General features: G+C 42.7%; 1 protein-coding gene across 4 annotated transcripts; it reads right to left on the bottom strand.

Moving 5' to 3' along the window:
- On the bottom strand, positions 1-26,268 carry GLYR1 (glyoxylate reductase 1 homolog). Of its 4 annotated transcripts, XM_062587936.1 has the most exons (17): positions 26,179-26,225; positions 25,210-25,302; positions 24,014-24,050; positions 22,777-22,856; positions 14,754-14,892; positions 13,901-14,143; positions 10,723-10,809; positions 9,663-9,719; positions 8,485-8,535; positions 8,325-8,398; positions 6,476-6,575; positions 5,404-5,514; positions 4,993-5,094; positions 3,697-3,859; positions 3,067-3,246; positions 2,439-2,563; positions 1-2,101 (listed from the first exon to the last, which is right to left on the bottom strand). In XM_062587936.1, the coding sequence occupies exons 5-17, from the start codon at positions 14,838-14,840 to the stop codon at positions 2,027-2,029; spliced, it is 1,455 nt and encodes a 484-aa protein (XP_062443920.1). In that variant the 5' UTR covers positions 14,841-14,892; positions 22,777-22,856; positions 24,014-24,050; positions 25,210-25,302; positions 26,179-26,225; the 3' UTR covers positions 1-2,026. The 4 variants fall into 4 exon arrangements, with proteins under 4 accessions (XP_062443920.1, XP_062443918.1, XP_062443919.1 ...); XM_062587934.1 differs by lacking the exon at positions 25,210-25,302 and having other exon boundaries at positions 26,179-26,268; XM_062587935.1 differs by lacking the exon at positions 25,210-25,302 and having other exon boundaries at positions 4,993-5,091; positions 26,179-26,268.
- Positions 26,269-27,692: the final 1,424 nt, after the last annotated feature.

Below are 27,692 nucleotides of genomic sequence, written 5' to 3'. Positions count from 1 at the left end.
TGATGTGTAACAGATCTATTACTAGATGCTCACCACAGGACGCAATGCGTAATACAATATTAGCCCACAAATAATAGTGATCGGCAGAGGGGAAATATTCAACACAAAGTAACATTTACAGTGTTAGGAATTAGATGCCATGTTCCATAATGGGTATCTGATATTTTCTCTGCTTCTTAATGAGGTGCCCCTGAGCCACAGCCACGTGTTGCCCAAAGCAGGATTGGCAAGAAATCCTGTGCAATAAAAAGTTTCCCTCAACAGTCATTAAGTGCCTAGAAACATAAAATGCCGGGAGGGGCAGACCTCACAGATTTAAAGGAACATGGTCTATTTGGAATTTGTTTTCTTTTCAAATCCCAACTCAAGGGAGGAGATGGTGTTACTAAGAAGTGATTTGGGCCAATAAAGCTTCTTACTGGCATTTCACCAACTCTCAAAACAAAAATGCAAGAACCTTCCTAAAAGGCTAATACTGAGAGAATTAAAAACCCCATGCTTTATGCATTTTTAGAGAGACAGGCAATCCTTTGGACTCTGGCTTGCTCTGTCAACACTGACAGCTTCGCTGCTCTTAAGCACTGGCCATCTGCAGCTCAATTCCCACATTTTTAGGCTAGAGCTCAGCAGAAGTCTTAGGCTCCCATTTTATTTACCAGTCTTTCTAGAAGTTGGTATCTGGCCACAAGCAGAGTCACAAGTACACAGAAAACTCACATGCACTAATGTTGTACCCAGAGTAGTAACATTATGCACAGGTATGGAAAATTTGACATGTACAAAGATCACTAATCAGTACATAATACCCCTCTGAGGTAGGTAATTATCACCCACCTTTAAAGATGGGGAAAACAGGCTAAGAGATAAAATGACCATGCAAAGGCCAGAGAGAGCCTGGAAAGGAGCTCAAGCCCCTCAAACTCTCAGCTCTACAATCATTCTGCTCACCCCTTTCAGACTCATCACTCTGCTTGTGACACCGCTAGTCCAAGAAGCCTTTGTAAAGATTAACTACTAGGGTGTGCATATATATATACATACATATATATATGTGTGTGTGTGTGTGTGTGTGTGTGTGTCTGTGTGTGTGTGTGTATATAGCAAGTAAATCAACATAAACTAAGGCCAGAGGCCAGGAGCAATCCTAAGGTTTGTTCCTTCACCAAGTAAAATACCTTTGGCCCAGTTTTAAGCTGCGCGCTTTTCTCACAGTCTTCTAGGCAAACATGTTAATCTCCAATACTGTTTGTGGGATGGGCAGCTGTGATTAACCTTTTAGGAGGCTATATTTACATTGGCATTCTCTCATTTTCACTAAGGTTTACGTTCCCTAAGCTAAAGTTGTCTGTACAGGGGAAGACATGGATGCAATCGGTTCTTCCTGTCGGTATGAGGAATTCCTCCATCAAGGTGCCAGGGAGGTGGAAGTTTAAAAAGGGAACAGAATCAAGACAGCATTGCATGCAACCCCATTACCTTCTGGAACTGCCCTTCTCCTCCATGGGAGGTGCTTTGTTCTCTAAAGGTGGGTGACGAACAGGAATGCTCCTCACCTTAATTGGGACCAAGGCCTTTACTGATATTCACAGGTAGATGGGACATATGTCACCTGTCCCCTTGATGCAGAGAGTCCAACACACACATTATTTCACAGCAAAGGAGAAAAGGAATCATCAGAAACAGCATCTTGGACAAGCATACAAAGAGGAAAACAAAAGCAGCCAAGCAGCAGATTTCTGGCAGAGTTGCCTCAGAGCTTCTGAACGAGCCGCCACTGTCCTGTTCCATGACTGTCAGTGCATGGCATGGATTTTCTAATCAGACTGCAACAATCCGAGCCTCCTCCTCCCCCCCCCGCTTTCGCCACCAGGGGAAGGCTCACCACAGCAGCTGCCTTCGCGGCAGATCTCAGAGTCTGTGTATAAAAGGAAATGGAGAGACAGAGATGGACTGGTCCAGAGTTAAAACCCAGTATCATAATAATATTAATCAATAATCATAGTATTAACAGTAAGAATGGTGCAGCCTAGTGGATGTAGGCCCTGTACACTGCAGACATATCGTTGTCCGACTGGTCCAATGCTTTTGCTCGTTTATAGACCTAGAGAAGAAAAATTGGAAAATGATCAGTGACTACACTCACGGGAAGACTTTCTCTGGCAGAAATTATTTTGCAGACCACTGCAAACCAGAGAACTGCACAGTGCTCTGAGTAATTAGAATAGCACAGATCAGAACATGCCGGGCCTCGTTTAGGCCATCTGTGCTTACTGAAGGTGACATTTTAAGGGCTTCCACAATCACTTCAAATCCACTTCCCTCCTACCCAAAATATATTTCAGCCTCTGCTCCCATGTCTGTCTCTTTTTGGAAAATGGCTCTAATTCTACCTATTGAAGAAATACTGAATGACATGCATCTCAGCACTAAACTCTCACCTCATTGGCTGCAGCTGCCATGGGAGTTGGGTGGTTGACAGAATCACCCAATGCAATAGCTAATCTAAGATCCTTCTGGATGTATTTCAGGTAGAAATCAGGTTTAAAATTTCCTTGCAAGATATCTGTAAGAGAGAAGGGGGTGGAAAAAAATAAGCATAGAAGTAGTAAAACAAGCCTAACACACTGCAACAGCATGCAAAACACCAATCTTCCCTTTCCCATGCTGATCACCAGGAACACTGCTTTTAGTTCCATTTCTCTGCTCTCTATCTTCATCCGGCCACAGCAGATAACGTCCCTATCACCCACTGACAAAGTGAACTCAGATTTCTAAAGAACTTGCCCTCTATTTCACGTACTACCCTGCCCCACTGAAGTCATCACTGTCAACTCAAGTCCTCAGCCGGCTGCAGGCAATGCAGAGCTTGAGAAGTTACTCTTAGAAGCCCTGGCTGTAAATGGGGAGGAAGGGAACTCAGCTCTTCATTTCCTGAATGCTTAAAAATACCCCGAATCCCAGGCTGATGAAAATAGGATGGTTACCTTCTCCCTTCTACCATTAACTAAACTGGTCCTAGGCGGCAACAAATGTGTCGTATAATAAAACAACATGAGAGAACTTTACTTTGGCACTTCTGGTCCAGGAAGATGCTGGCAAGTTGTCCCTGATTGAGGATATCCAGAAGGGTCTGCTGGGACTGACCAGTCACCTGAGCCAGAGTCAGTCCTTCTGCTATCGTAGCCATGAAACTGCCTTGGACCATGTTCACAATAAGCATCATCTTCGCAGCATTGCCTACTTCACCTGGGAGAGAGACATATCACTGGGCATTTCTCCAGAAAAAACACAGCAGCCTTGCTCCCCCATCCCACACAGGATCAGCACTACAAGGCTCTGCATATTGCTCCCAAGCAGCTGGCAGCTCTGCCTTCGCTCAAAAGACTTCAGAAACCTTACTCATTTTCCAAGGTCTTAAAGGAAGGGAGAAACCGCAACAAAATACGATCTAAAATAAAAAGCTTCACAGAATCTCCAAAACAAGCCAATATTTTAAAAAGAAAAGTAAAGCTAGAGGCTTTGAGGTTGGCCAAACTCCAGAAGCGCAGGTCAGCCTCCCATACTGCTTATGAAGAGAGGAGACTGCCAGTCTCTCTTATCAGTGGTACACAAAGATGATACGTGCACCTCTCAGACTCCTTTCTGGACCTTGTACTGACTAAGAAACTGCTCTCAGGCCCCCAGTGTTTCAATTACCTAGAAAAAAAGAGGTCTTCCCCATCGCTTGGAAACAGCTACTGCAGTCCTCATACAAACCCCTGTCACCAGCTGCCAGGATCACGAGCATCCCATCGTTAGACAGCTGCTGATTTCCCGAGACCGGTGCTTCCAAAAAGCGACCACCTCGGGATACTATCACCTGGAAAAAGAATATCTCTGTTTAGCTGTGCATAAACAACAGGCATCCACGCTAAGTAGGCAGAACAGCAAGTAAGAACATTGTTTAGGGCATTCCTATCCTTAAAGGCAGAATTTTGAAACAGAACAAATTGTTTATAGACATCCAAACAGGAGAGCGAAGCACACTAAAATACCTAATACATAACGCACTGCATCCAGCAAATGGTAGCCCAAACCAAAAGTTACTCTCACTCTCAGAAACATTAATACTTCTCTGACCCTATCATTACTGGGCATATTTTCAGCCACTGAGCCTACATGCTTTTGCCACTGCACCCCGTAATAGCCAAGGAACACCACTAAAGGTGTATGTGAAGCATACCAATCTCCAAAGATTTACTTTTGTGTTACTTTGCTCCTCTTCTCCAAAGATAAAAGGCCTTTAACACATATCTTCAGTCTGAGGTTTACTAACATGCATAACACTGCGTTCTCCAGATTCATGTGTTATTTGCTCCTGCATCACCAAGCTGTCTGCTTAAGACTTCACCAAAATTAGCAGCCCTCCCCACTCCCCCACAACACATACTGCTTTTAGGGCAGAGAAAGACAATCAAGTCGTCAAAGAAGAAATCAAAGACTCCCCTGTCAGAAGCACTCAAAGCACATATCTTTTACAAAAATCTTCTCTATAAAAATAACCTTTTTCACAAAAGCACTTCTACAGAATGAAACATGAACACACACTCTTCCTACAACTAGAATATTTGAAATAAAAAGAATATGCATTTTATCAGTTTAAGACAATTATTTATCCAGACAATACTTCCTCCTCTGATTTGCTGGAGTACTAATATGGCTATATACTACTTAAGGGAATAAAGTTTCAACGGCTGCTTGCAATGGTGCCAGGTGATCCTTCTGAGAAGTCTACAAGCTTTGCTGTTATCATCAGAGTATTTATCATCCAGTTTTGTTCACTGGACAAGATTTCAAAATTTACTTTGTCTCATTTGCCTGGGAGTCGAGTCCCCTCTAAAAGAAGCCTGAGCGTCTTAAGAGACATCTGTATTAATCAAGAACCTTGAACAACAAGAACTGCAGCACTGCTGCTGAATCACAAATGTTAGAAGTTTGGTCCAATATTATTACCTGGGCCAGCTCTGTGACTGTATCTGCATCCACGGTGGACATATCCACATAACACTTCCCTGGACGAATCCCCTGCAACACTCCACTCGGACCAAGTACCAGCTGTGGAGAACAGGAGAGCGGTAAAGCAATAGGGTGTCTGCAAAGGAATCCAATCCTGCAGGACAGCAGTTCAAGCAAGCCTGAAACTGCAGTGGTAGACTCCTAGAGGGATATCAAAACTTATCCCTCAAGTATTATTTCAAGCAAGTGGGATTTTAAGGCAGGGGGGAGGAGGATTTACATTTATACAGGTGCACTGCTCAGCATCCATGATGACCCAGCAACCACGGTCAGTACGATAAAAGTGAGCATTCGGAGACTGTATGTTGCAGTCTATCTAGTGGAGGAAAAATAAGAGCTAATCCTTACATCCTTTGCTGCCTTTGGATCTGATACACAGGCAAAGGTGATGTCACAGGTGGAGACAACTTCAGCAGGGGTTCTTCCCAGACGTGCCCCCTCCTGGATGAACAAATCACACTGCAAAATTCATAAATCCAGATGTAAGGAAAACGAAGGACAGAGTAAATGAGTTCTCTAATGTTTTGCTGTAACAGAAACTCTTCTGGCTGGACCCAAAGCAAAGCCAGTCAGGCCTGGCATATTAACTATATAACAACTGAGGTATTTTGTTTGTCCCCCCCCCCCAACCAGGGGCTCCTTTACCACTCTTCTGAATCCCTAAGTGAAGAACTTTAAGAGAAAGACACAGAAAAAGAGACCTCTTGGGAGAAGTTGTAAGAGATTGAATGCCACAGTTTTTGGAGGAAAGAGGAGGCAAAAGCTGGTAAATAGATGCAGTAAAAAGTGTTGCTGGACAATAAACAGGAACATGCACAGCTGAGACTAGTATGGGTTTTAGTGGACTACTGTGTCAAGATCTCAGGTCCTTCCTATCCAACCCCCCCTCACAGTATATTGCAGATATAAAAAATCTCTTTTAATTCATTTTAAGGAAGCAAAATGAACTACTACTCGTACCTACTGCAACATGAACAGTACAATGGATAGCTAGGCGAAGCTGCGGCCAACAGCACATCTCACCACACCACTCCTAGATGCAGCTCCTCAAAGCCTAGTCTTTTTGTTAAACTCAAATGATGACTTGGCTATTTACATTAGCAGTTTTCCTAGAGGCACTATACTCCTCAACAAATATACATGGTTGTAACTTTTCTGGCAGCTCTCTGATCTCATACAAAAGGGCAGCGACATGGGACCTTTTAACTTAAGAGTGCCCTTTTTAGGACAGACTATAGATCCATCTAGTCAACTGTGGCCGTTAAAAAACACTTAGAAAAGAGTATCAGAACAAGACAAGCCTTGTTTTGTATCCTCTCCCAGGCACCACTGAATGGTGACCCAGGGCCTTCCTGAGCTAGAGACAGTGTATCCATGCTTAAAAAGGCATGGTCTGTCCATAACTGAAGCACGTGCTTACCTTCTCAGCAGTCCGATTCCAGACAGTGACAGTGTGACCCATTTTCAGCAAGTTGGAGACAATGCCACTTCCCATCAGGCCAAGTCCCAGAAATCCTATCCTGAGGGGAAGAGATAAGCATCAATGCAGGAAAGGGAACATGCAACAGAAAGTGATTGATGTCAGCATCTCATGGTCCTGAAACGACGAAGAGCAAATCCTGGAGCACCACAAGAAAAAAAAAAAATATGTTCTACTGCAGCCACAGCTAGAATAAGAGAATATTTAAGTCACCCATTTCAAATGAGCAGATACCAGCCTTTAAGAGCAAGGTGGTATTTATTTTGCCTAAGAAATACCCATAAAATTTTCCTCAAGAAAGTGTTCAAGTCTCTTAAAGGAGATTAAAGATTAAAAGTTTTATTTCTAAATTAAAATTGCTGCTTTTGTCAGCCATTGTCTTATTGAAGAGAAAAGGGGAACATCTGGAGATCAGCAGATGCTTCTCAAATTTATCTTCTGATTTTTATACTGAGTCATGGGTAAAATTGTTGTTTATACCACTGAATTACTATTTTTATTTTCATAAAGCCCAGCAAAGACTACTGAGGTAAGCACCCCACACAGAACAAAGACCTAGTCCCTGTGCCACAGACCTGATTTTGGACAGACACAGAAATATAGGAAATAGGTCAGCATGTGTGACAATAATCTTTGGTATTAGCTGCTCAGGAACTGGCAAAGTTTTTTTTTTTTTTTTTTTTTTGTTTTTTTTAAAAAAAAACAAGGGAAAAAAAAGCACAGTAACAAATTCCTTCCTTTCAATTATCCTGCAAAAGGAATTGCTTTGCAGACATGGCTGCAGAGATCTTTTTATACACCATACTTCATAGCAAAAAAAATGATTCTAGAAGGAAATGCTAGTGTTACACGTCCGAGTTCACGATGAAAGCTGCCTTGCAATCCCTCATAGTTAATTCTTCAGAATTAGTCACGCTACAGATGCACTGTGGCTTTAGCAAGCCACCTGCACTCCAACTTGCAGCTAGTCATGCTCCATTTTAAGTAAACCAGGCAGGTCAGAGCAAGCCACTATAGCTCCTTAAACAAGGCCTGCCTATTTTCAAGTCTATCCAACATGAGATATTCTTTCTATTCCAACCCACCTCTGAACCACACTTTTCTGAGACACCGTTTTACCTGAAAAGCTTCATTGTTATTTTGACTTCCCTTGAGTACAGCTGAGAATTCGCATGCCAAGAAAACGACCCTAACGGCAAACAGCAGGCTATGGCCTGAGCTGAATTTGAATAGAGCGGAAGTTACAGAGTGAAACAGGAAGCTTAACGGAGGCTTCTCTCACTCTAGAAAGGAGAAGGGGGACGTTAGAAGAAACCAGAAGGCTCACATGCTACGTAGCAAGCTCCTGTGCTGGGAGAACATGCCTCCCTCTTCCTCTTGTCTTCTACATGCTCAAGATAGCAATTAAACAACTCCAGTCAACTGCCAGACACCGCTGGAAAAAGATACCCTTTTATCTTTCTGCTTCATATGACATTCAGAAATACTGCTTCTTCACATTCTGCAACGTGCCCTACAGGAACAGGGCAGCTGCAGGAAAGCCCTGAACTGCATGCGCATCCGGGCCAGACCTCATGCCGAATTTTTCTACAGTACAGCGCCTGTTTGCAGCTATCTGCCTCCCTCCCCCCATTCAAATTGGAGTTTCACACAAGGACATAGGAGATCAGCAGTTAGAGAGAAACATTAGGTTTATTTATTTGCAGTGACAAGCTGGATAATGGCTGCATGTGTGAGATGGGAAGGAGGAAAAGGAAGGAAAATGGCTGAAGTGCGTTGGAGATCTTACTTTTTGTCTGTAGGCGTGATACTGCCATTGACTGCTGTGCTGTCTGCTGCCTGGATGGAGGTGGATCCTGTTTCCTGAAAAAACCAACCATACAGCTCTGGAGGAACTGTAAGTCCTTACGACAGTAATAAAAATCCATCAAAGCCAAGATTTGCCCTACCTCTTCGCAAACCTTCAGCTTCTTTGTGATAGCTTGATAGCAGACAGTTGGCTGTATGGAGAGGACAAAACATTCAGGGGAAGGATGGTGCTGATTTGCTGCGCTGAGCAAACAGCCCATATCCTTGCTACATAGGAAACAGGCAGCTCACCCACACACCACCATCTGCAATGCAGGAAAACTCTCAGGCTTTCCTCAGTGCGAGAAAATAAAAACAAAAACCTATTGCAAGGTACCAAGCTCTTCCCTTCCCACCCCCACCCCAGCACTTCAGCCTCTCTTCTGATGCAGATACTACAAACTCCTCTCTGCAGTTCATATAGCAGACTACTCTAGAGGCAAGGAGCCAGGGCATCCCTAGTCTCCTGTTTTACCCAAGGAAAACAGATCCCTAAAGCCTACCACAGAGCACCTGGCCTCACACCTACGCTCAGCACGTCGTTGCAGTTGTGGAAGCAAAGCCTTTTTGTTAGTATGTGAGGGCATAAGGCTTTCAACAAGAGGTATGATAAAGGCTGCTTCTTCGCTGTGCTGCTTGTGAGCTCATCTAAATTAAGACTGACAGCCTTATCAGCATTTACAGTTAGCTGCTCTTAATCTTTCTGGCTTTACCCAGATTCCCTGCTAGATACAAATCCTATTTCACTTAATTTGATCTCTTTTACTCCTGATCTTCACTGGCTGAAGATAAAATCCTGCAAGACTACTGACTCCTGACTCTTGTGATATACATTGACCGTATTTGATATGGAACTTTTCTGGCCCCGTGAAATTCTCCTACCAGATTCAATTAACAAATTCATCCCAATGAGAAACTGGAAGGGCTGCTGTACAAAACCACCAGAACAATAGGGTTTTTAAACACAAAAATATCTTTTCTTACCTCTCATGTTCAATCTACACTCACTACAACAGGTCTATCAAATCCTGGTGCTAGATAATCTTTAATGACAAACTACTTGTTGTCCTCAATGCTAAACTATTCTAAACCTCAAGGTTAGGAGCTAACTGAACTACAAGACTGCATGTGAGAATCTCATTGCCTCTAGCCCCAGAAGCACAGAATTGCTCATCTGGTTATGCATACTCCTTGTACAGCTGTAGCTCTTAGTCCTAGCAAAGGGCAGGATGCCAGGCTAGACAGAGCAGCAGTATGATCCTGTCTGCCAAATCCTCACCTTCTCTGTCTGGCTCAGCAGGAAGTGATGGAAGTGTGGGTCATTGTCCTTCACGGGCTACAAAGATAAAAGTACAGGCTCAGAAACATTCCCAGAGAATCACAGAGCATCCACAGCTAAATTGCTTTGTTCTCACAATCACTTCAACTGGAAATACCTAGTATATGACAACTTATCAAGCAGCCTGTTTCAACTAAGCAGTTTACATTCTGTTTCGTTCTCAAAAACGGTCATTCAAGTCAAATACCCAATTTTCAGGCATCTACAGGAAAACCAAAGATTATAAGCAAGATTAAGAGGGGGAGAAAGATGTCTCTCCCTCTCATCAAGCTATTCACTGGTTCAGCTACTAAGCTGCATCACTGGGATCTCACATCCTACTTTCTCCTTCTCCCAAGGAGAAGAAAACACTTAATTTTCCCAAGGAATAGGAAGGAATTCCAAAAAATTCCTGAAGGCAGTAATCTGAGAGCTGGCTGGAGGTCAAGGCTAGCACTGTCAGATGTAAGGCAAACCCACATTCACAGCAACACGGACTGGAGTCCAGGTACCTCATCTCATAACTAAGCATTAGCCTGGAGTCACACTACTCTTGCTCTGACTTATTGATTAATGTTTCTTTATATACAAAAGGAAAGGTTTCCAACAGCTAGTTATGAGGAAAATCAAAGTAAACTTCCCAACACCACACCATCCAGAAACTCTTTCACTGTGGCTCAGGGGAATGCCTTTGCTCCACCTCAATTTCAAGAAGCTAGTCCCCAAAATAATTGAGGGAAAAAAACAAAACAAAAGAGCAAAATACAAGTGCAACAAGTTAGATGCGAATCTACAAATGGTTCCACAATGATTGAAATCTCACTTCTGAGTATACTTACCAGCTGCCCAGGATATTGTCTTTGTTTCAGTACAGAATCACATAGCATCTTATTTTTTTTTCTAAAGCAGGAAGAGAAGCTCCCACCATTTTTGAGCCCAGTCAAAAGGTTCTAAACAAACTACCCCCATGTTATCTGTTTCTATACCATTCTTAGTTCCCAGATCACCTAGGGTTTCTCACCTCACTGACACTTGGCGGCCATTTGAATCCAGCCACTGTTCCAGTCATCACTCTCTTCACTGTACTTGACTCTGGAATTGTGAGGTCCTGAGGAAAAACAAGGATGATCAGAAAGAGCTTACAATCTGGCTCAATGGTTGGCCACATCACCTTCATCATAACAGCACATATACTGAGTTTTGAAAAGCACTACAAATGCTTTCCACTTCACATGCCACTCCATGAAGAAGTCATATTTAAGCACACGGTGCATTATCAGCACTGGTGAGGTGAAGAAAACATGAACTTGCAACAAGGGAATTCAACCACAGATACAGCTTCTGGAAAATCCATTTGTCATGTCTAAGAGGAATCACTGCGTTTGTGTAATCATGCAATGAACAGAGCAGAGAAGCAAATGAACATGCTTGATCCAGCATTTCCCTCGGTGGATGCAAAAAGCTAAAGAAAGGGGTCAAGAACACAACTACAACCAGACAGATGTCTCAACTTTTCTAGTGTTTGTTTGTGTGTGTGTGTGTGTGTGCGCGCGTGTGCGAGGAAAAACCTTCAAAACCTTTAAAGCATGAATCGGACAGTCACATCTGCTCAAGTTAGCAGAACGCAGGAAACAGGGACTGAGATGAGAATTGCCCCCCATTCACTCAGAAGGCACTACTTTGTAATACCATGATGATACGACACTTAATAAATCACTGTTTTATTGTTTAGCAGATTAAAATTTATCTTTCTTCTTTCCCCAAGATACACAGGTTAAAACATAGGTCTTTACCACTATCTGAAGGGACCGTGCAGGATTTCTACATTGTAGGCTTTATCTTCCTGAAGTGGGGGTTCAGAAATGGAATCACATTCTCCCCCCTCCAAAATTACTTCCTGCAAATGCACAATATACCTCAGTGTCCCCACAAAGCCACATAAGAAGAGCACTATTTGCCAAAAAGCTAAGAGCGAGACTGTTGGAAGTGACTTAGATTGATGCCACTGTTTCATCTATTGACAGAACAATCTAGACATCAGTCTCCACCTTTTAAATGCTATTTCAGTCTAGAGGAAAGCTTGCATCTAGATTTCTCTCTTTACAGCCCATGCAGCTGTTTCAACTGGTGAAGTATGGATGAAATCTGCTCTGATATATACAAAGTCATGTTGGTCCTTTGAAAATATTTGCATAAGCTTGTAAGTGAGGTATTTGAATGATCATGTATGCCTGCCATGCACTTCTACACCTGGCACACCTCAGCAATGACTGGATCCTTGAATTCTGTGCATCCTTATTACTCAGAAAGCCAGAATTCAGACTGTGATGGAGAAAAAAACAAAACAAAACAACACACACCCAACAGTGCAGTAATTCAGGACAACAACATTAAAGTTTTCTACTCTCAGGACTAAGAATTTGAGTAAACAGCGAGAACCAGACAAGCAGAAGAAAAGATTTTAAAGTTATTTTCACAGGCTGAGTAACAGTGTTATGATAGTACTATTATATTTTCATGATGATTTCTTTAATTGTCAGTCTATTACCCTTCCAAAAGCAATAAGGTCATCTTCATACATTAGCCTGCTTATTTTCAGAGTCTGCGGCCAGACATTTATCACCTAGCTTGTGCTCACCACTTCTGTATGATAAGCTGTTTGAATCCACACCACTTGCAATTTGCCAGTAAAATAATTTCTACTGCTACACTTAGCTCACTCCAACCTCTCTGACGCCACAAGGTAGCTAATGCAGTAAAACTAAGCATGCAGTGTGCCTGCATGATCAGAATTCTCCCAGCCATTAGTTTTCATCAATTTCAGATTGAATTTAGCTCAAAGACACAAAAGTATCTTGCATCAGAAAAAAGGCTCAGCAGCTTATCATAACAGATATAGTTGACAGTACAACATGCTTATAGCAAAACACTTGAAAAGGGGAAAATAAGTTGCTAGTAAAGTGTTTCCCTGCATCAGTCAAGTCACAAGGTTCATAATTATCAGGAGGAATCTATAACTATGCACCCGTTCCTCCCCTTGCCCTGTAAAAGGAGAAACTGTTGGGCTCTGTTGCATGGCCTAATTTAATAAAAGCTGGTTCTTTTTTTAAAAAAAAAAAGGCAGATGAGAAAGAAACCTCAGAATCAGTATCCCATTGCAAAGCATCTTCTGCCAGCAGTTCCTTCATATCTAATATCTGAGACAATCGGCTTCCTTTTACTATCAAGGCATCAAGAAAAAGGTTGCTGTTCAACCAGTTATGGTCAATCCATTCATGATTTTGGAGATCAAAGACTACCACCTTGAGCTGCATCCTGGAGTGCACTGAAAGCAAAGATTGTGAAGCACACACATAACATGATCCCTCTGAAGCATTGCTGAGCAAGCACGCTGCCACATTCTGTATCAGCTGAAGTCTCCCAATGGTCTTCTGATGTAGTCTCTGATGGAGCATGTGCATTGTAATAATCCACTGAAATAATTATCCATTCAGAAAAGAAAGATCTGGACCACTGCAAGTGAGGTCCATAATGAAAATGAAATGCTGGAAATTCTAGATGAGGGTAGACAAAATATTGCTGGCAGCTGTTGCTGCCAAGACATCCAGAAACAATGGAAATAAAATTATAATGTTCAGATGTTAGACCTTTATCATGGATGACGAAAATATACCCAATAGCATAGAAGCAGAAATAAATACAATTAATTCTTCTGGTGGGTTCCTCAGGCTACAAGAATTTCTTCTTTTAGCCTCAGCTCTTAAGAACACTCCACCCTCACTAAGTATTGAGGGTAAAGTTAAAAGAATGTAAATCACTCAACCACACAAAGCAGATGAAATGAGATGGGAGGAATCAGATGAAGGCCCCCATCTCCTCACTAATCCTTCCCACACAAACTTAACTTGAGGGATGGCAAGATGGAAGGTGGAGTCTCACGAGACAGCTCTCAAAGCTCTTTCAAAGATATGAACAGAGCTAATCAGAATGACTGCCTTAAAAATCCACAGGAAGAATCAACAATATGCTCGCCAAAGGTATCTGACAGCCAACATATTTAGAAGCAGCAACACGGAACAGCTTAAGAAAATTGATATTGAACCGCACTCTTCCTGCTGGCCTGTTAGCCAAGGTGCCAGTCATCCCTAGAGTCCATCTGTAAAGTCCACAGGGCACTGGCGGACATGCACAACACAAACCTTCTCATCCTTGGGTGGACGCCCCCGCTTTCGGGGGCTCTGATCCTGGACTCTTTTCAAAGGTGATTTTGATCCTCTCTCTGATGATACAGAAGAGACCCTCTTTTTTCCTTCCCCTGTGCCCTTCTTCAACTTCCCTTCAGACAAACTGGCTTTGCGCTTCTCTTCACCAGCGGATTGCTTGCCTCTTTCTTCACTGGAATTACGCCGATTCTTCTCTTCATTGGAGTTATGGGAAGATGCCTGAGAGATTACAGAATAGAAGATGGTAAGGAAAGAAGAGAGGAGCTTGAATGATTTTCATGCAAAACCAAGGATGTGAAGAACCCTGTGCTGATTACTATCAGGCAAACCAACCGTACAGTAATGTGAAAACTACAGGTAACCGTTAGCCCTTTGAAGTCGGTGAATGAAGTTCCTAGTTAGCTCTGCTGCAAAAAAAAACATCAGTTTAAGCAACTCATTAACACAACAGGCCTCCTGAAGACTCACTAGGAGTGTGTGCACTTGCACGCGCTTCCAGTATACTAAAGACAAGATTAAGAGACACCAAATTCTAGCATAAGACTTGAGACTGATTTAACAAATCATCATAAGCAGATCAATTAGCCTCTTCAGTTTCTTCATGAGTATAACAATTTCTTTTTCTACCAAACAAGACTGAATGGGGAAGAAGGAGAGGATATGAGAGAAAAGGGAGAGGGAAGAAGAAAAGAAGTTAAAAAGAAAAAAAGCAACAAAGCCCCAAACTCCCCAACTTGCCAGAAAAAGAAAAAATTCAGATAAAAATACGTCTGATTTTATTCATGCCAAGACTTGTTTTGATGCACACAGTAAAGAAGAATCCACTCACCTGATCCTTGCTTTTGGTTTTTCTAAGAAACTCCTCTACAGCATCCACGGCTTGCTGGAAGCGCTTACCCTTATTAATCTTTATCATTTCCTCTTTGTGAAGGTGATACGGCTTCAGCTGCTCCACTTTGATCCAAGCACTAGAAAGCAGAAAAAAGGTAAGTTATATTCTCCAGACAGCAACTTCCTCAACCATCCCACTTCTACAAATACACAGATACAGTTTTTCCCCAGAGCAACTAATGACAGCAGCCCAAACTTACTTGCTTTCTATAACCTGAAGGGCTTCAGGCATTCACTGACAGCTTTCTTCTGGCACTTTCACTTGGCTTCTCCCGTAAGTTCCATATCCTTTTGCATTAGCACTGCTCCCCATTAAGCATTATTCATCTGATCTGTCAGCAAGCTAGCTTTTGGATATGATCACAGGCACATCAAAGCAAAGGCAGAGTGACTGCTTTTATATCATCACGAAGAACCACCACAACCAAATGCCTCCACATAAAGCAGCTACTAATATGCGCCTTCTTCCTAAGGCTGTTGCCACGAGAGGTCACTTAATACTAACCAACAAACCCCTTGTTCAAGCACACTGTGTAAACACAAGCATCTGCAAAACCAGGAAGAACAAATACAAAATTAGATACCTCACAATACAGCTGACCACAAATACAGTGAGCGCAGGCACCATACCTCACTGCAAAATGTGTTTCTGACGTACCTAGATACTCTATATGAAAGCAATAGTTTCACTTTTGAGGAAAATAACATTTTTCTTCATGGCTGATATCTGATTTTAAATAAACAGGTGCTACTATATTTCACGATTTACAAGTAGCAGAGAATTCACTTGAGTTGTATGAGGAAATTCAAACTTCACTGTTCCACCGCTGTTTCAAAGGACTTTTGACTTCTACCAAATGGATAAGCTCTCAAGTACACGGAGACAACTTTACTTTCCATCAGGTTGGTAACGCTTCTACCACTCCTTCACTCTGGCTCAGGGGAATGCCTGTGCTTTTACAACTTCCTGTAGCTCTCGCAGAGTTTAGACCACCTTCACCTCTAACCAAATTCAAGCCCAGGCTTATCCACTACACTGTTAAAACACTCTTTCCACCCTGCTACTGAGAACAGTTTGTATAAGCTTTAGAAAAGGTTTTCTGAGCTATGATGGCCAACAGTGCTACTTAGCATACAGCAGCACAGAACATAGTATGAACCAGTTGAACTGTTTTTACCTGACTCCAAAACATCCCTATTTTACAAACACAGAACAGCCATGATTATACATTTTAAACATTTTCCAGTGCCATCCAGCTCCTGCAAGCGGTGAAATAGTTTCATAGCTGCCTTTTCAGGTCTCCTTTTATAAGAATCAAGCCTTAACAGCTAAACTGAACATAAAGGTAAAGGATCTGCACCTTTGCTGGACTTTCATTGCTGCTCTTCACAGAGTCACAAAGCTCAGTAAATCCTTTAAAATTCCATGGAGTAGTTTTTCTTTACTGGCATTAGCCATTTTTGGCAGTCAGAAATCAGTTTGCAGAAGGTAGACTGAAACTTTTTCAGGTCCCATACGGACAGACAAGACCTCCTGCTAGAACAGTCTGTGGCTATGGTGGAATCATGGAGTAGATTACATTGGCATCCCTCCCACACTGCCAATGTAATCTACTCCGTGATTCCACCACAGCCCTAAAGCAGAACCCCAGTACTCTTTTGCACACTATCCTTTTGCTTAGTTTACATCATCTTCATGCTAATTGACTTAGCATTTCTACAACGACTCAAGCTGGTACTTCTCAGACAGCAACTTACTGTCCAACAGCCATGCAGAGATTCTCTCCTAGCTGCCCAGACATTAGAATGAAACATATTTTAAAATTCACTTAGACCGCAAAGCCCAGCTCTGTGGCACTCAGAATGACAAAGCATGCCAAGGTATTAGACAACATCAGCTCATAAGAAGCCTTTCCATGATAGATACATACAGGAAACAAGATTTTTGAGTACATTATAAAGAAAAAGTATGTTAAATACTCTTCTGAGATTTGAATTTCTAAATAAAAGTAACCTTCTTTCTATTAAGGCATTCTCTTAGGTTTTTCTCAGCCTGCACATCCTATTCCTCCTCACTGCATGTGTCCATTGGTTCCTTTTCCCATTTCCTTTGGGATGGAGAAAGGATGAAGCACAAAGCTTTCTCACTCCTGGCTTCAAAGGTGCATTTGGGCACTTAAGATCACCAAGGACAAAGAGATAATAGATCTCAGAGACAAAATAACAAGGCCTCAAAGGTTGCCTCAGAACAAATAAATAAATATATATGCATGTATGTATGCATGCCTCAGCCTTTCCAATTTATCCTTTGTGTGTCACTTACTTGGACTACCTTCTACAAGATAGAACCATGTCTTGACTCTAGATGTCCATAAAGCATTCTTCTGTAACGTTTCTAACACCAGAAAATTAAAGAACATCCTAAAGTCCTTTATGTTTATACTGAAGATCTCTCTGTTAAGCAATAACCTCAGAGCCAAAGAGCAATATTTAGATAAGAGGTCTCAAGGATGTAACATAGAAACAGGAACTACTATTTCTCTCCTGACTCAGCAATGAATTAATGCCCTAGAAAAGCACTGGTGATGGTACATTACCAAAAAGGGTGTATTTAAGATGAGGTTTTATCAATATTGCTGCACAGAGTCATCTAATACCCATAAAGAAGGGGTAAAATGGAAAGTGAAAAGAACACTATTAAAACGATATGTTTTTGTAATGGTTGTTTGTCCATTTCCCCTTACCCTTCCTTCTTCCTTCTAAAATGACATTCTTACAAAACCACCACTCACTGTAAAATCCACGTTCTATTCATGAACAATAAAGACTCAGAAGAGATGCTAAGAGAAATTTTCAGTTAAAGTGTCACCATTTTGCAACCTTAACTGTAAAGCTTGCAAAAAATGAGTGAATATGTAGAGGTTCTATCACTTCTGTTCCAACAACTTATCATTAGGAAGTGGTATCTTTAGATTGGAAGAGTGACTAGAAAGTGTTTTCTGGAGTCATCTTACCTGTGCTAAGCATCTGCAGTACAAGACAGAGCTAGCTACTGGAGAGAGTCCACCAGAGGCCACTAAGATGATTAAGGGACTAGAACATCTCTCATATGAGGAGAGGCTGAGAGCTGGGACTCTTCAGCCTGGAGAAGACTGGGGGAGTGGTGGTGGTGGGGAAATCTTATCAATGTGTATAAATATCTGAAGGGAGGGTATAAAGATGGAGCCAGACTTTTCTCAGTGGTGCACAGTGACAGAATAAGAGGCAACGGGCGCAAAAAAACCACAGGAAGTGCAGTCTGAACAGAAGGAAAAGCTTTGACTGTGAGAGTGACCGAGCACTGGAATAGGTTGCCCAGAGAGCTTATGTAATCTCCATCCTTGGAGGTATTCAAAAGACATCTGGGCAGGGTCCTGGGCAACCTGCTGTAGGTGACCCTGCTTCAGCAGGGGAGGGGGTGAGGGGTGGACTAGATGATCTTTAAAGGTCCCTTCCAACCTCAACTGTTCTGTGATTCTGCTGTGAATAAACTGCTCCAATTTTCATCAACAGCACAACTCAAATGGCTGAACTCTGGAACTCTATATATAAACATCTTAATCGAAAAGAGCACAAAACCACTGCAGGACGTTAGTCTAATAGTCCATGCAGCTAAGAGGAGAGCACACTTAGCAAAAGAAAATAAGCAGCAGGGAAACACTGACAGAAGTATTAGATTTTTCAAATTTAGGCAGTAAGAAATTTTAGAAGGTGCTTACACTTCCACAGAGGTCAGCAAGGGGTAAAAAAGTTTTGACTACAGAATCTTTAGCTATGGTGGTACTCCTACAGTTACAGAGACACTCCAGTTAGCTCTAGTATACAATAGCCTACCTTTGGCAACACGGAATTCTACAGGGGATCGTTTGTCCAACAGAGAAATGCCAGCAATGTTTGCAAATCCTATCTGTCTGCTTAGCCTCTGGCTCCTCAGATTCCCACAGGATCAGACCCAATGCCTGGCACACTCTTGTCTTTTAATGTTAGGAAGTGAAAGAACGTATTATAAAGACTACATCCAAAAGTTTCCCTCTCCCCTAGAAGCCAGGGAGAGCAGCAGCAGAAAAAGGGAGGTGTTAGCATTCCAACAGGATGTGGAGGATGCGAAAGCAAGCACTGTTGCACTAAAAATCACTGTGTCTGATGGAAATAGGCTGCAGATGATTATACTTATCTTGGATTGCAAACTTCCTCTGATTTTTCCTTAGTATATCAAGTCAGGAAGTAACTTTTGACCTCACAGCATTCAGTGAGACTACTTAGTTTAGTACTGACGTGGCACAAAGGTACCAGGAGTAAGAATGGGCTATTCCAGCTTGCTATTAAGACTTTGATACCTATGACTTGCAAGACCATTTGCCTATTAAACATATCTAATGAGTTAAGTGAACACAGTGAAGGTGTGTACGCATGTGTTCATACGTGTGCATGCATTCATACACGCAAACGCATGCACGCACATATACATATCAGAACACAGCCCTGCTGACTGTACAACTCCTCCTACTATCTCACTGAAACCAAGTAGAACGATGACACATTCATAACAAAAAGATAAAATTTATTAGTTTTGACAATGCCATAAAGAACTCCCAAACAGGCAATGAAATGTTAGAATATTTTAAACTAGACGAAGCTCACTAAGAATTTCTGTAAGACTCGTAGGTTATGGGCCTGCCAGTCTAGTAATTCTAATTATTAATAATAATGAATTTATCACAGAATAACAGAACAGTTGAGGTTGCAAGGGACCTCTGGAGATCATCTGGTCCAACCCTCCTGCTGAAACAGGGTCAGCTAGAGCAGGTTGCCCAGCACCTTGGACATAAATGGTTAAGTGTAAATAAAATTTTTTGCATTGCTGCTATTTGTTATGGCGTACAAGTACAGTTAGGAAGACTGATAAGAGATCAGAGCTCCTCTGCTATTCAGAAAGACTAAATCAAATTTGTTTATATTCCAATAATTGGATGCTGTTACTTGCTTGTCAGCTCTAAGGGCAGAATATATAACTTTTCTTTATTTTGGCTGAAGAATCATTTTAATGCTACTTTCTCTGAACTGAGAACTGAGCTACAGAACTCTCAAGGAGAACTGTTAGGCAAACTAGAAAAATCTCTTTGCAGAATAAGTTAATAAGAGAATGCATTATACAAGTGTATATATCACAGTCTAGGAAATCACTTAGAAAAGGACACAGATGGAGCATCACTACTACGAACATCAAGGAAGCTTTCACCGGGGTCAAGTGCAGGAGTATTCCACAGCTTAAGTAAAGAGACAAAAACCTCTTCCACAAATACAAAATAGTTATCTTAGAGAAAAACTATTACTTTAGAAGTGATAGAAGCAAATAACTCTACCAAAAAGATAAGTATATGGGGCATAGGGCTCAGCAGATACTTTACCAAAAGCCAAGTTTTAGAGCACAGTCTGAATGTGTTCATACTCTCACTATTAAATCCTTGGCCAAAACTACTTACATTAACCAAAAGGCTTTATTCCTTAGTCACTGCAGCATCACCCTGGGCCAGTTAAATATTAGTATTCAATTCACATGCAACGTTACAGGTAAAGAAAAATGGGCATTCTTTTTTGAGCTATATCCTATGCCATTCAAGAGTTCAGAAATAGCAATTACAGTCTACCTACATATTATACTACCTAGCCATTATGCCAGAAAAAACACTGCCAAGCCCTTTCATCACTATATTTTCGCTTACCCATCCACTCTGTTCAGATGCATGAAGTCACATTACCTACCAGTTCATACTTCTAAGAAGCTTCCCGCTTAATCTTTGGTATGGCACATTGGAGCCACATAAGTCAGGAAGAAACAACTTTTTACTAGCTTGAAATAGCAGCCTTTCTGACCAGAGCTGTCATCTGTGACTCCTCGGGGAAGAAGAAAAGGCTATCAAGAGCCTGAGATTGTTTGTCAGCTTATTTGTCCGTGGGCAAGCATCGGCTGAAATTTATTAGAGGGCTTCTACCTGCCAACCATCATTGCCTTAATCTTACACAGACTGGAGAGAAGTCAAACGGCTTATTGTCACCTGTTAAACTTCCACAGAGCAAGACGATAACAGAAGAACTACAAAAAGGGATATGTAGTATAGTATTGTCATCCTGCAATCTCAAAAGAGGCAGAAAGAGGGAAGTACAAGCAGACAGGAGCGGCTCGCACTAAAATTCCAGTATGAGTCAGCGTACTCATCACAGCACAGATTACATTCAGTGATCAGAGCTTAACATCCAACTATTTATTTTGTTCATTTTGTAGAGTGGTGATAGTTGGTGGTTAAATATTTCCACTTATCGTTTATAAACATCTAAAACAAAAGTATTTGTAAAACACATTAGCTTACTTACACAAAACAAAATCAAGCCTGAAGGGAAAATCTTTTTAAGTGAAGTAATTTAAGTTTTTTCTAATTTGGTTCTTTGACTGTGATCAAAGACAAGGACTTTTTCTAACAGCTCTACCTACCACACTTTTAAAGGTCCAGGTCAGAACAGAAGACACACAGGTTGCTATCTCTTCTATCTATAAACATTGTTTTATAAGATGACCAGAAAGGACTGTATTATTTCTAATTAATTTTCAGGTAGGATATGCCAGTCAAAACAACTGGATTTCTAAATCATGTGATTATCCAACAGGAAATGATTAATTAAATTTCACAAGCTGACGGGTTTCCTTTGGGGGGAGGGGGCGGGCTATGTCAGTCTGCCAGCTGATTGGATTTTCCCTAGCCTGAGCTCCAGAATCATGTAATAAACCCCAATTATTTTGCAGCACTGATCTCCTCACCTGCAGCCAGGCTGCTCATCTCAGCTAGAGTACCCTATATTTTTAACTATTATTTCCAGGCTTCTCTTAGTACAATTTACCATAACATCTCTGTCTGCACCAAAAAAAACATGCAATACAAGATGAAGAACAGTCAGGACAGGAAGAGTCAGCCTCCTCAAGTTTCAGGACCCGATTAGCTCCTATATAACTATGGATAATAACAGAAAAGCCAGCACCCACCCATAGAAAACAACCTTCACCTGCCTTTATACCTAGAAATCCAGCAGACCTTCCTATCAGTATGCAGCATCCTTTTCCTCTCCAAAAAGTTTAGACTGCAGTTCTTAATGGAAAATTGAATTTTAAATATTAAATAATCAGTCAGTTGAAAATAATGCCTTGAGGAAACATCCATTAATTGGTTTCAATTTGTGGTGTTTCTCTCAGAAAGAAAAGCTTTTAATCTCTTACAGAAGATTATAATCTTCTCCCTCATTAAGTGACCAAATATAAAAGAGCACCAAATAAATAGAAAAACTGAAAAGCTAGCAAAATAACTTTCAGTTTCATAAAATACCTACTTTTTTCAGTTTGCAAATATGATTTTGCATGCATGTTTGTAATCAGTAATTCTTCCTTATGTAAAGGCAGTCTACAGTAGTTTTGGTTCTCCTATGCTGCAAAGTCCTCCCAAGGCATAGTAAGAATATTTTCGGTCATCAGGCATGACAATCTGTTCTTATTAAGAATGACAAGTACAAAGCTGTTTTATCCTTATGGCAGAAAAACAAATGGATGCTTTTAGCTGCACCTTTCTCAAACATAGTTACATGCTAAATCTAACCCAGTCACATCACACCTACTCCCATAAAAATGGCAAGCTACCAAGAACTTTCCTTCATGGTAGCAGCTAAAATCCTAACGTGCTTGGGTACGTAAGTCTTTGCAGTCCTCACACACCCACATGAGCAGCTATAAGATGCAATAATAGTGACATTCTTTTTGCATGTAGATCAAAGACCACCTTTTACAAAGCTAAACTTTGTGTTAGCAAAAAATTCTTCCATGAAAGACCCACGTTATACAGGTCAATATTTCCACCAGATGAAAACAAGTAGGTACGTACTGATCTTCTGTTCCAAAAAACTTCACAAAGAAGCACTTTTTTCCACGGGGTTTCTTCAGATCTTTAGGTGGATTAACAATCTGGAGGTGATTAAAAGAGAAAATATTACAAAGATTGTTACAAGCACATAGAATTTATACTCTGTGATTTTCTTATTACATGTTTCATAGCTCTTGTATTTGTTTTTTTTATAGTTTGACTTGGAAGAGAATTTGCATTCGTGACAAGTCTTTCAAGTAAATATGTAATCCATATATTTCCTTAGACAAGCCTATGCTCCAACAGGATACAAAAATACCTCAACTTCACTGATGCATCTCTATGTTCTTAGTGAGGCTTTTGCCTCTCTATTACCAATAAGTAAAGAGAAATCTTTTTAAATTTAGAAAGCCAAATGGCATTTGTTAAAGCTTGTTCCGCTTAAGTTATTTTAAAATTCACATTTAAAGCTGTGTTTTTACCCCCAGAATAGATCTGTTTCTTATAAAACTTAAAATATTAGTAAAGAGAAAAGCAGTCATTATGTTACTCAGGTGACAGCTGAAAGACTGCAGGGGAGCTTGAATTTTACTGGACCCGATAACCAGAGTGAAACCAAGTATTTATGGTTGTCATTCGCATGGACAACACTTTTCCCTGCAGTATGCTGTTATCTCAGCATGCACAGTTCTCATACCTACACTAAAAATAAAAACACAGTACTTTCAGGGAACAAGAAATGATAAGAATGGCACATACAATTTAACTCTTAAAAAAAAAAAAAATAAAATAGTCTTTTTGGTCTTTCATCAGAAGAAAAGGAAGAGAAGATGCAACTCTTCTGCCTCCCCTCCCAAATTATCACTCCAAAAAAAATATACCTCTAAAACAGTATTTCAAGAAACCAGACTCCCTGTTTCTAATATTTAAAATGGTGCGCATAACTAATTTATTATGGGAGGAGAGAAACCTGTCTTGCTAAAAGTGATAGAGATTAAACTGCTAAATCTAGGAAATACAGTCAGTTCTGGTTTCTTGTGCTTTTTATTCCATTTGAACTAACTGCTGTTAGTAACAGGCTGAAATTCTAGATCAAATAAAGCCCTTCATGCATTGCTTTGTTCACAGTTCAGATTTGTGGGTATTGTATTAAAACAACAACCACCATCCCACTCATATTTATGTTTAACTAAAATTCATTTGGTGAAACTTCCTCTGTGCGTGGAAGGGGGCAGGCGGGAAGAAGGGGAACACTCACCTTTCCTGGCCATGGAGGATACCGGCCCAGCTTCCCCCTATGAAAGAACAGAAAGATTAGGCACTAGAATCTGGGGGGAAAAAAACCCAACTATCCCATGTCTACTCTTTTATATTACAACATATTTTCCATATTAACAGAGTACATTTTACAGTCAAAACCTACCGTGAAAGACTAGACACAAGCACCTGACACACAAGTATTACATTGCTGGATACCTGCACCTAAACTAAGCCACTACACAATCTGTATGAACTCAGTGGAGTATCAGAATTTAAGCCAAAGAAACAGCAGCAGCATACTGCCTGAAAGACCTAGTGCCACAGCTCTTACTAGTCTTGTAAGATTGAATATTCCCTCACAAGGAATTGAGCTAGAGAATTGATGCGGGCAATCAAACTAAAGTTCAAGTTGATAACTTAGATCGTTCAGGACAGAATAGTCTAGTAAGCATAGCAGCCACTGATTTCAAGCTCAGGTAGATGAGATTCTTAGAAGTTTAAACAGGAAAGCACTTATGGCATCATACACTGAATTATCATTAGTTCCATTATCACTTTCTTCAGATGCTCACCACCAAGATAAGATATGCGAAAGATATAAAAGAATCATCAGAAAGACAGAAACATTTATTTCCTACACTTGCAAATGTTTCCATTATAAAAACTACACAAAACTTTTCCTTCACAGAAGAGGAAGAAAGCAGTTAGTCTTAGCCCAAAGCATGGTAGCTTTATTCTTATTAAGGTAAGAATCAAATACAGAGTCTGCAGTATACTCACAAAAGCCTATCAGTTATTACCGTATAAGAGACTGGCGGAGAATCTCTGGAGCCTGTCTGCTACTGAACTAAATATTCTCAGCAAGTAGCATTTCAATCTCTCCTGAGATGACAACTGTACACAGGAGATTCAGTGCTGATAGTCAGGCAGAAACACTGCCAAGAGCTTTAATCATGACCATGGCTTACATCCGACGCTTCTATTCTTGTACTGAACAGGAGTTTCATCAAAGCCTTTCATCTGTTGCTGTCTTATTGTTACAGCTCTTCTGAGATGGGTCTAGGGATAGTACCTGTCTAGGTTGTCACGTGCAAACCTAAAGCAGGATAATCTGCATTCCAACACTGCGAGCAGTGCACTCCCCAAATGCTAATTTGAAACAAATTTTGCTAAAAGGAACCAACCTTTACTTACTTTTCTATATAAATTAGACAACTTCACATCACTGTCAATTTTTCGGATGAGAAACTGCAGTTGTCACAGCCTGGAGCACGTACTTCTTTTTATCTGGGATATAAATATAAATGCACACACTTGCGTGTTGGGGATTAGCTATTTATTGCAAACCCTAACAAGATGCCCTAGCCTATCAAGTACAGGAGAGCCTGCTCACTCAAGAATCAGCACTTACAGGCCTCGACAGAATCCCCTCAGCTCTCCTGATCTGAAAATAGGGAGAAAAAAAAAATTGGAGCTTTCTGATTACTTGAGGGCAAAACTGGAGTGACATAGGCAAGTGGCGGTTTCTGTAAGCTTCAACAGGAACATCCTAACCTGTAAAAAAAAGTCACTTTCCCATATTGTTGTGCTGTTTCATTAAAGCGTTCCCACCGAACACCACCGACGCGCTCACTAACCGCCTATTTACTTATCTCCCTTCTCGGCTCCCTTGGGAGGAGGCCGGATTTCCACTCGAGCCCCAAACCATCACTCCTGACTCCCACTCCCCTCTACCCCTGCGGCCCCCCGTTAGCCTCCGGTGCCGGTCGGCCCAGTAGCCGAGCTCTCCTCCCGCGGCCCGCTCCACCCGGGGACCCCCAGATCCCCCCGCGGGACGGCGGCAGCGAGGCCCCGCTCGACGGGCCGCCGCCCGCCCTGCCCTGCCCCTCCTTCCCCGTGCCGCACCTCGGAGCCCTCCCCGAGGCGGCTGCCCCGCGGCTGAGGCGTAACAGCGCTGCCGCCGGGCCGCCTCGGCCTCCGCCGCGCCGCGCTCCGCCGGGCCGGGCCGGGCACAGCCCCGCCACCGCCCCCTCCGCGCTCAGCCGCCACGGGCGGAGCCTCCACCGCGCTCCCCTGCGCGCTGCGAGAGGTGTCTCCCGCCGCCGCGCGCCGCCGCCCGCGCCCGCTGCCGCGCGCCGCCGCCCGGCCTGCTCCGCCACTCACCACACCAAGTCTCCGAGCCTCAGACTCACGGCCGCCATCTTACCGACACAGCCACCAGCCGCACCGCGCAAGGCCTGCCGGGACAGGACGGCACCCGCCGCGGAGGCCGGCGGGGCGGGGCGGGGCGGGGCGGCCCGAGCCGGCCGGGATAGGGCAGCGCTCGTCACGTGGGGCTCCCTCGAGGCGTGACTGCAGCTGCGGCGGTGATTGGGTGCGGGGCGCGCGGCGTGGGGAGGCGCGCCCCGGGTGACGTCACGCGACGCGGGAGCGCGCAGCGCCTTCGCACGGCCGGAACCGCGCGGGGGGGGGGGGGGGGAAGGCTTCAGTCTGTGATGGAGCAGTGAGCCTTCTGCTGTGCTAAGCTTCCTCCCTGAAAAGAGGAGCTTTTTTTTTTCTTTTTTTGCTGGGCAGGCTGCAGACACAGTTGTGCTGTGTTAGACACTGGCCTTCTCTCTGCTGTTCCTGCATTGCCTTTGTTCTGGGTGTGGAAACTCCGGCACTTACTAAGTCCTCTCTCTTGAGCAGAAGGCTTCTTTCTGTGTAAGATATGGCATTTAGGGGGAAAAAAAGGGGAGTGGATTTAATTTAGCTGTCTGGGGCCATAATCCAAGAGCTACTATAGCCAAACCTGTGCAGTTTCTGACTAAAATCTGTAATGCAGTCACTGATTCTTGACCATATGCTCATGTTGCATCAAGGCACTGCTGTCAGAACAGTTCTTGCCAGGAGCGTTGGCCTGGTTCTGGTGGATGGAGTCAAAAAAGACCTGAATTCAGGCCTTGGTTCAGTTTCTGACTCTCCTTAGACCCTTAGCCTTTGTCTCAATCTCCCTAAAAGTGCCATGATAAAGCGATGATAAAGCTACCTGAGTGATTCCTCTGTTTCTGAATGTTTCCTTCTTCAAGATTTAAAGAAGGGCTTGAAATAGATTTTAATTACTGAAAACAAGATTCATCAATCTCCACAACAGCATCAAGCTGATCAAAAGAGACTGCCTAATGCATGAAAAGGTAACAGTATTGCTGACGGGTGTCTTGGAGGGCCCCGGTGTTTCAGTCCTGACTTACACCCCCAGTGAGAAGCCTTGCAGGACCTTTGGAAGGGTTTTTACCTTTCCACTTCTGTAGGAAGCGCGCAGCGCTCCCGTGCCAGTAATCCACCCGTAGCTCGTGTTTGCTCCCGTCAGAGCGGCTCTCAGCAGCAGCCAGGCTGCGCTGTGCTGCACACGTGAAAACCAAGCTGCCCAGACGCGTGACCAGCTTGGGAAACGAGCCTGCGCCTTGCTTCGAAAGCGCGACCCCGGCAGCTCCCTGCCGAGACGGCGGGAGCCGGGGAGCCGCGGCTCTCACCCAGCGGCGGGGCGAGGCTCCCGAGACGGCGCAACAGCTGCCCCGCCGCCGCCCGGCCCGGCCCGGCCCGGCCCGGCCCGGCCCGGTCCGGCCGCAAAAAGCCCGCGGGTTCCCGGACCGCGGCACGAGCGTTCCGCCGCCGCTCCGCGCGGGAAGCGTTAGAAC

The sequence above is a fragment of the Rhea pennata genome, chromosome 15, assembly GCF_028389875.1.
Source record: "Rhea pennata isolate bPtePen1 chromosome 15, bPtePen1.pri, whole genome shotgun sequence".
Taxonomy (NCBI): domain Eukaryota; kingdom Metazoa; phylum Chordata; class Aves; order Rheiformes; family Rheidae; genus Rhea; species Rhea pennata.
This window is presented reverse-complemented; position numbering and strand designations above follow the sequence as displayed.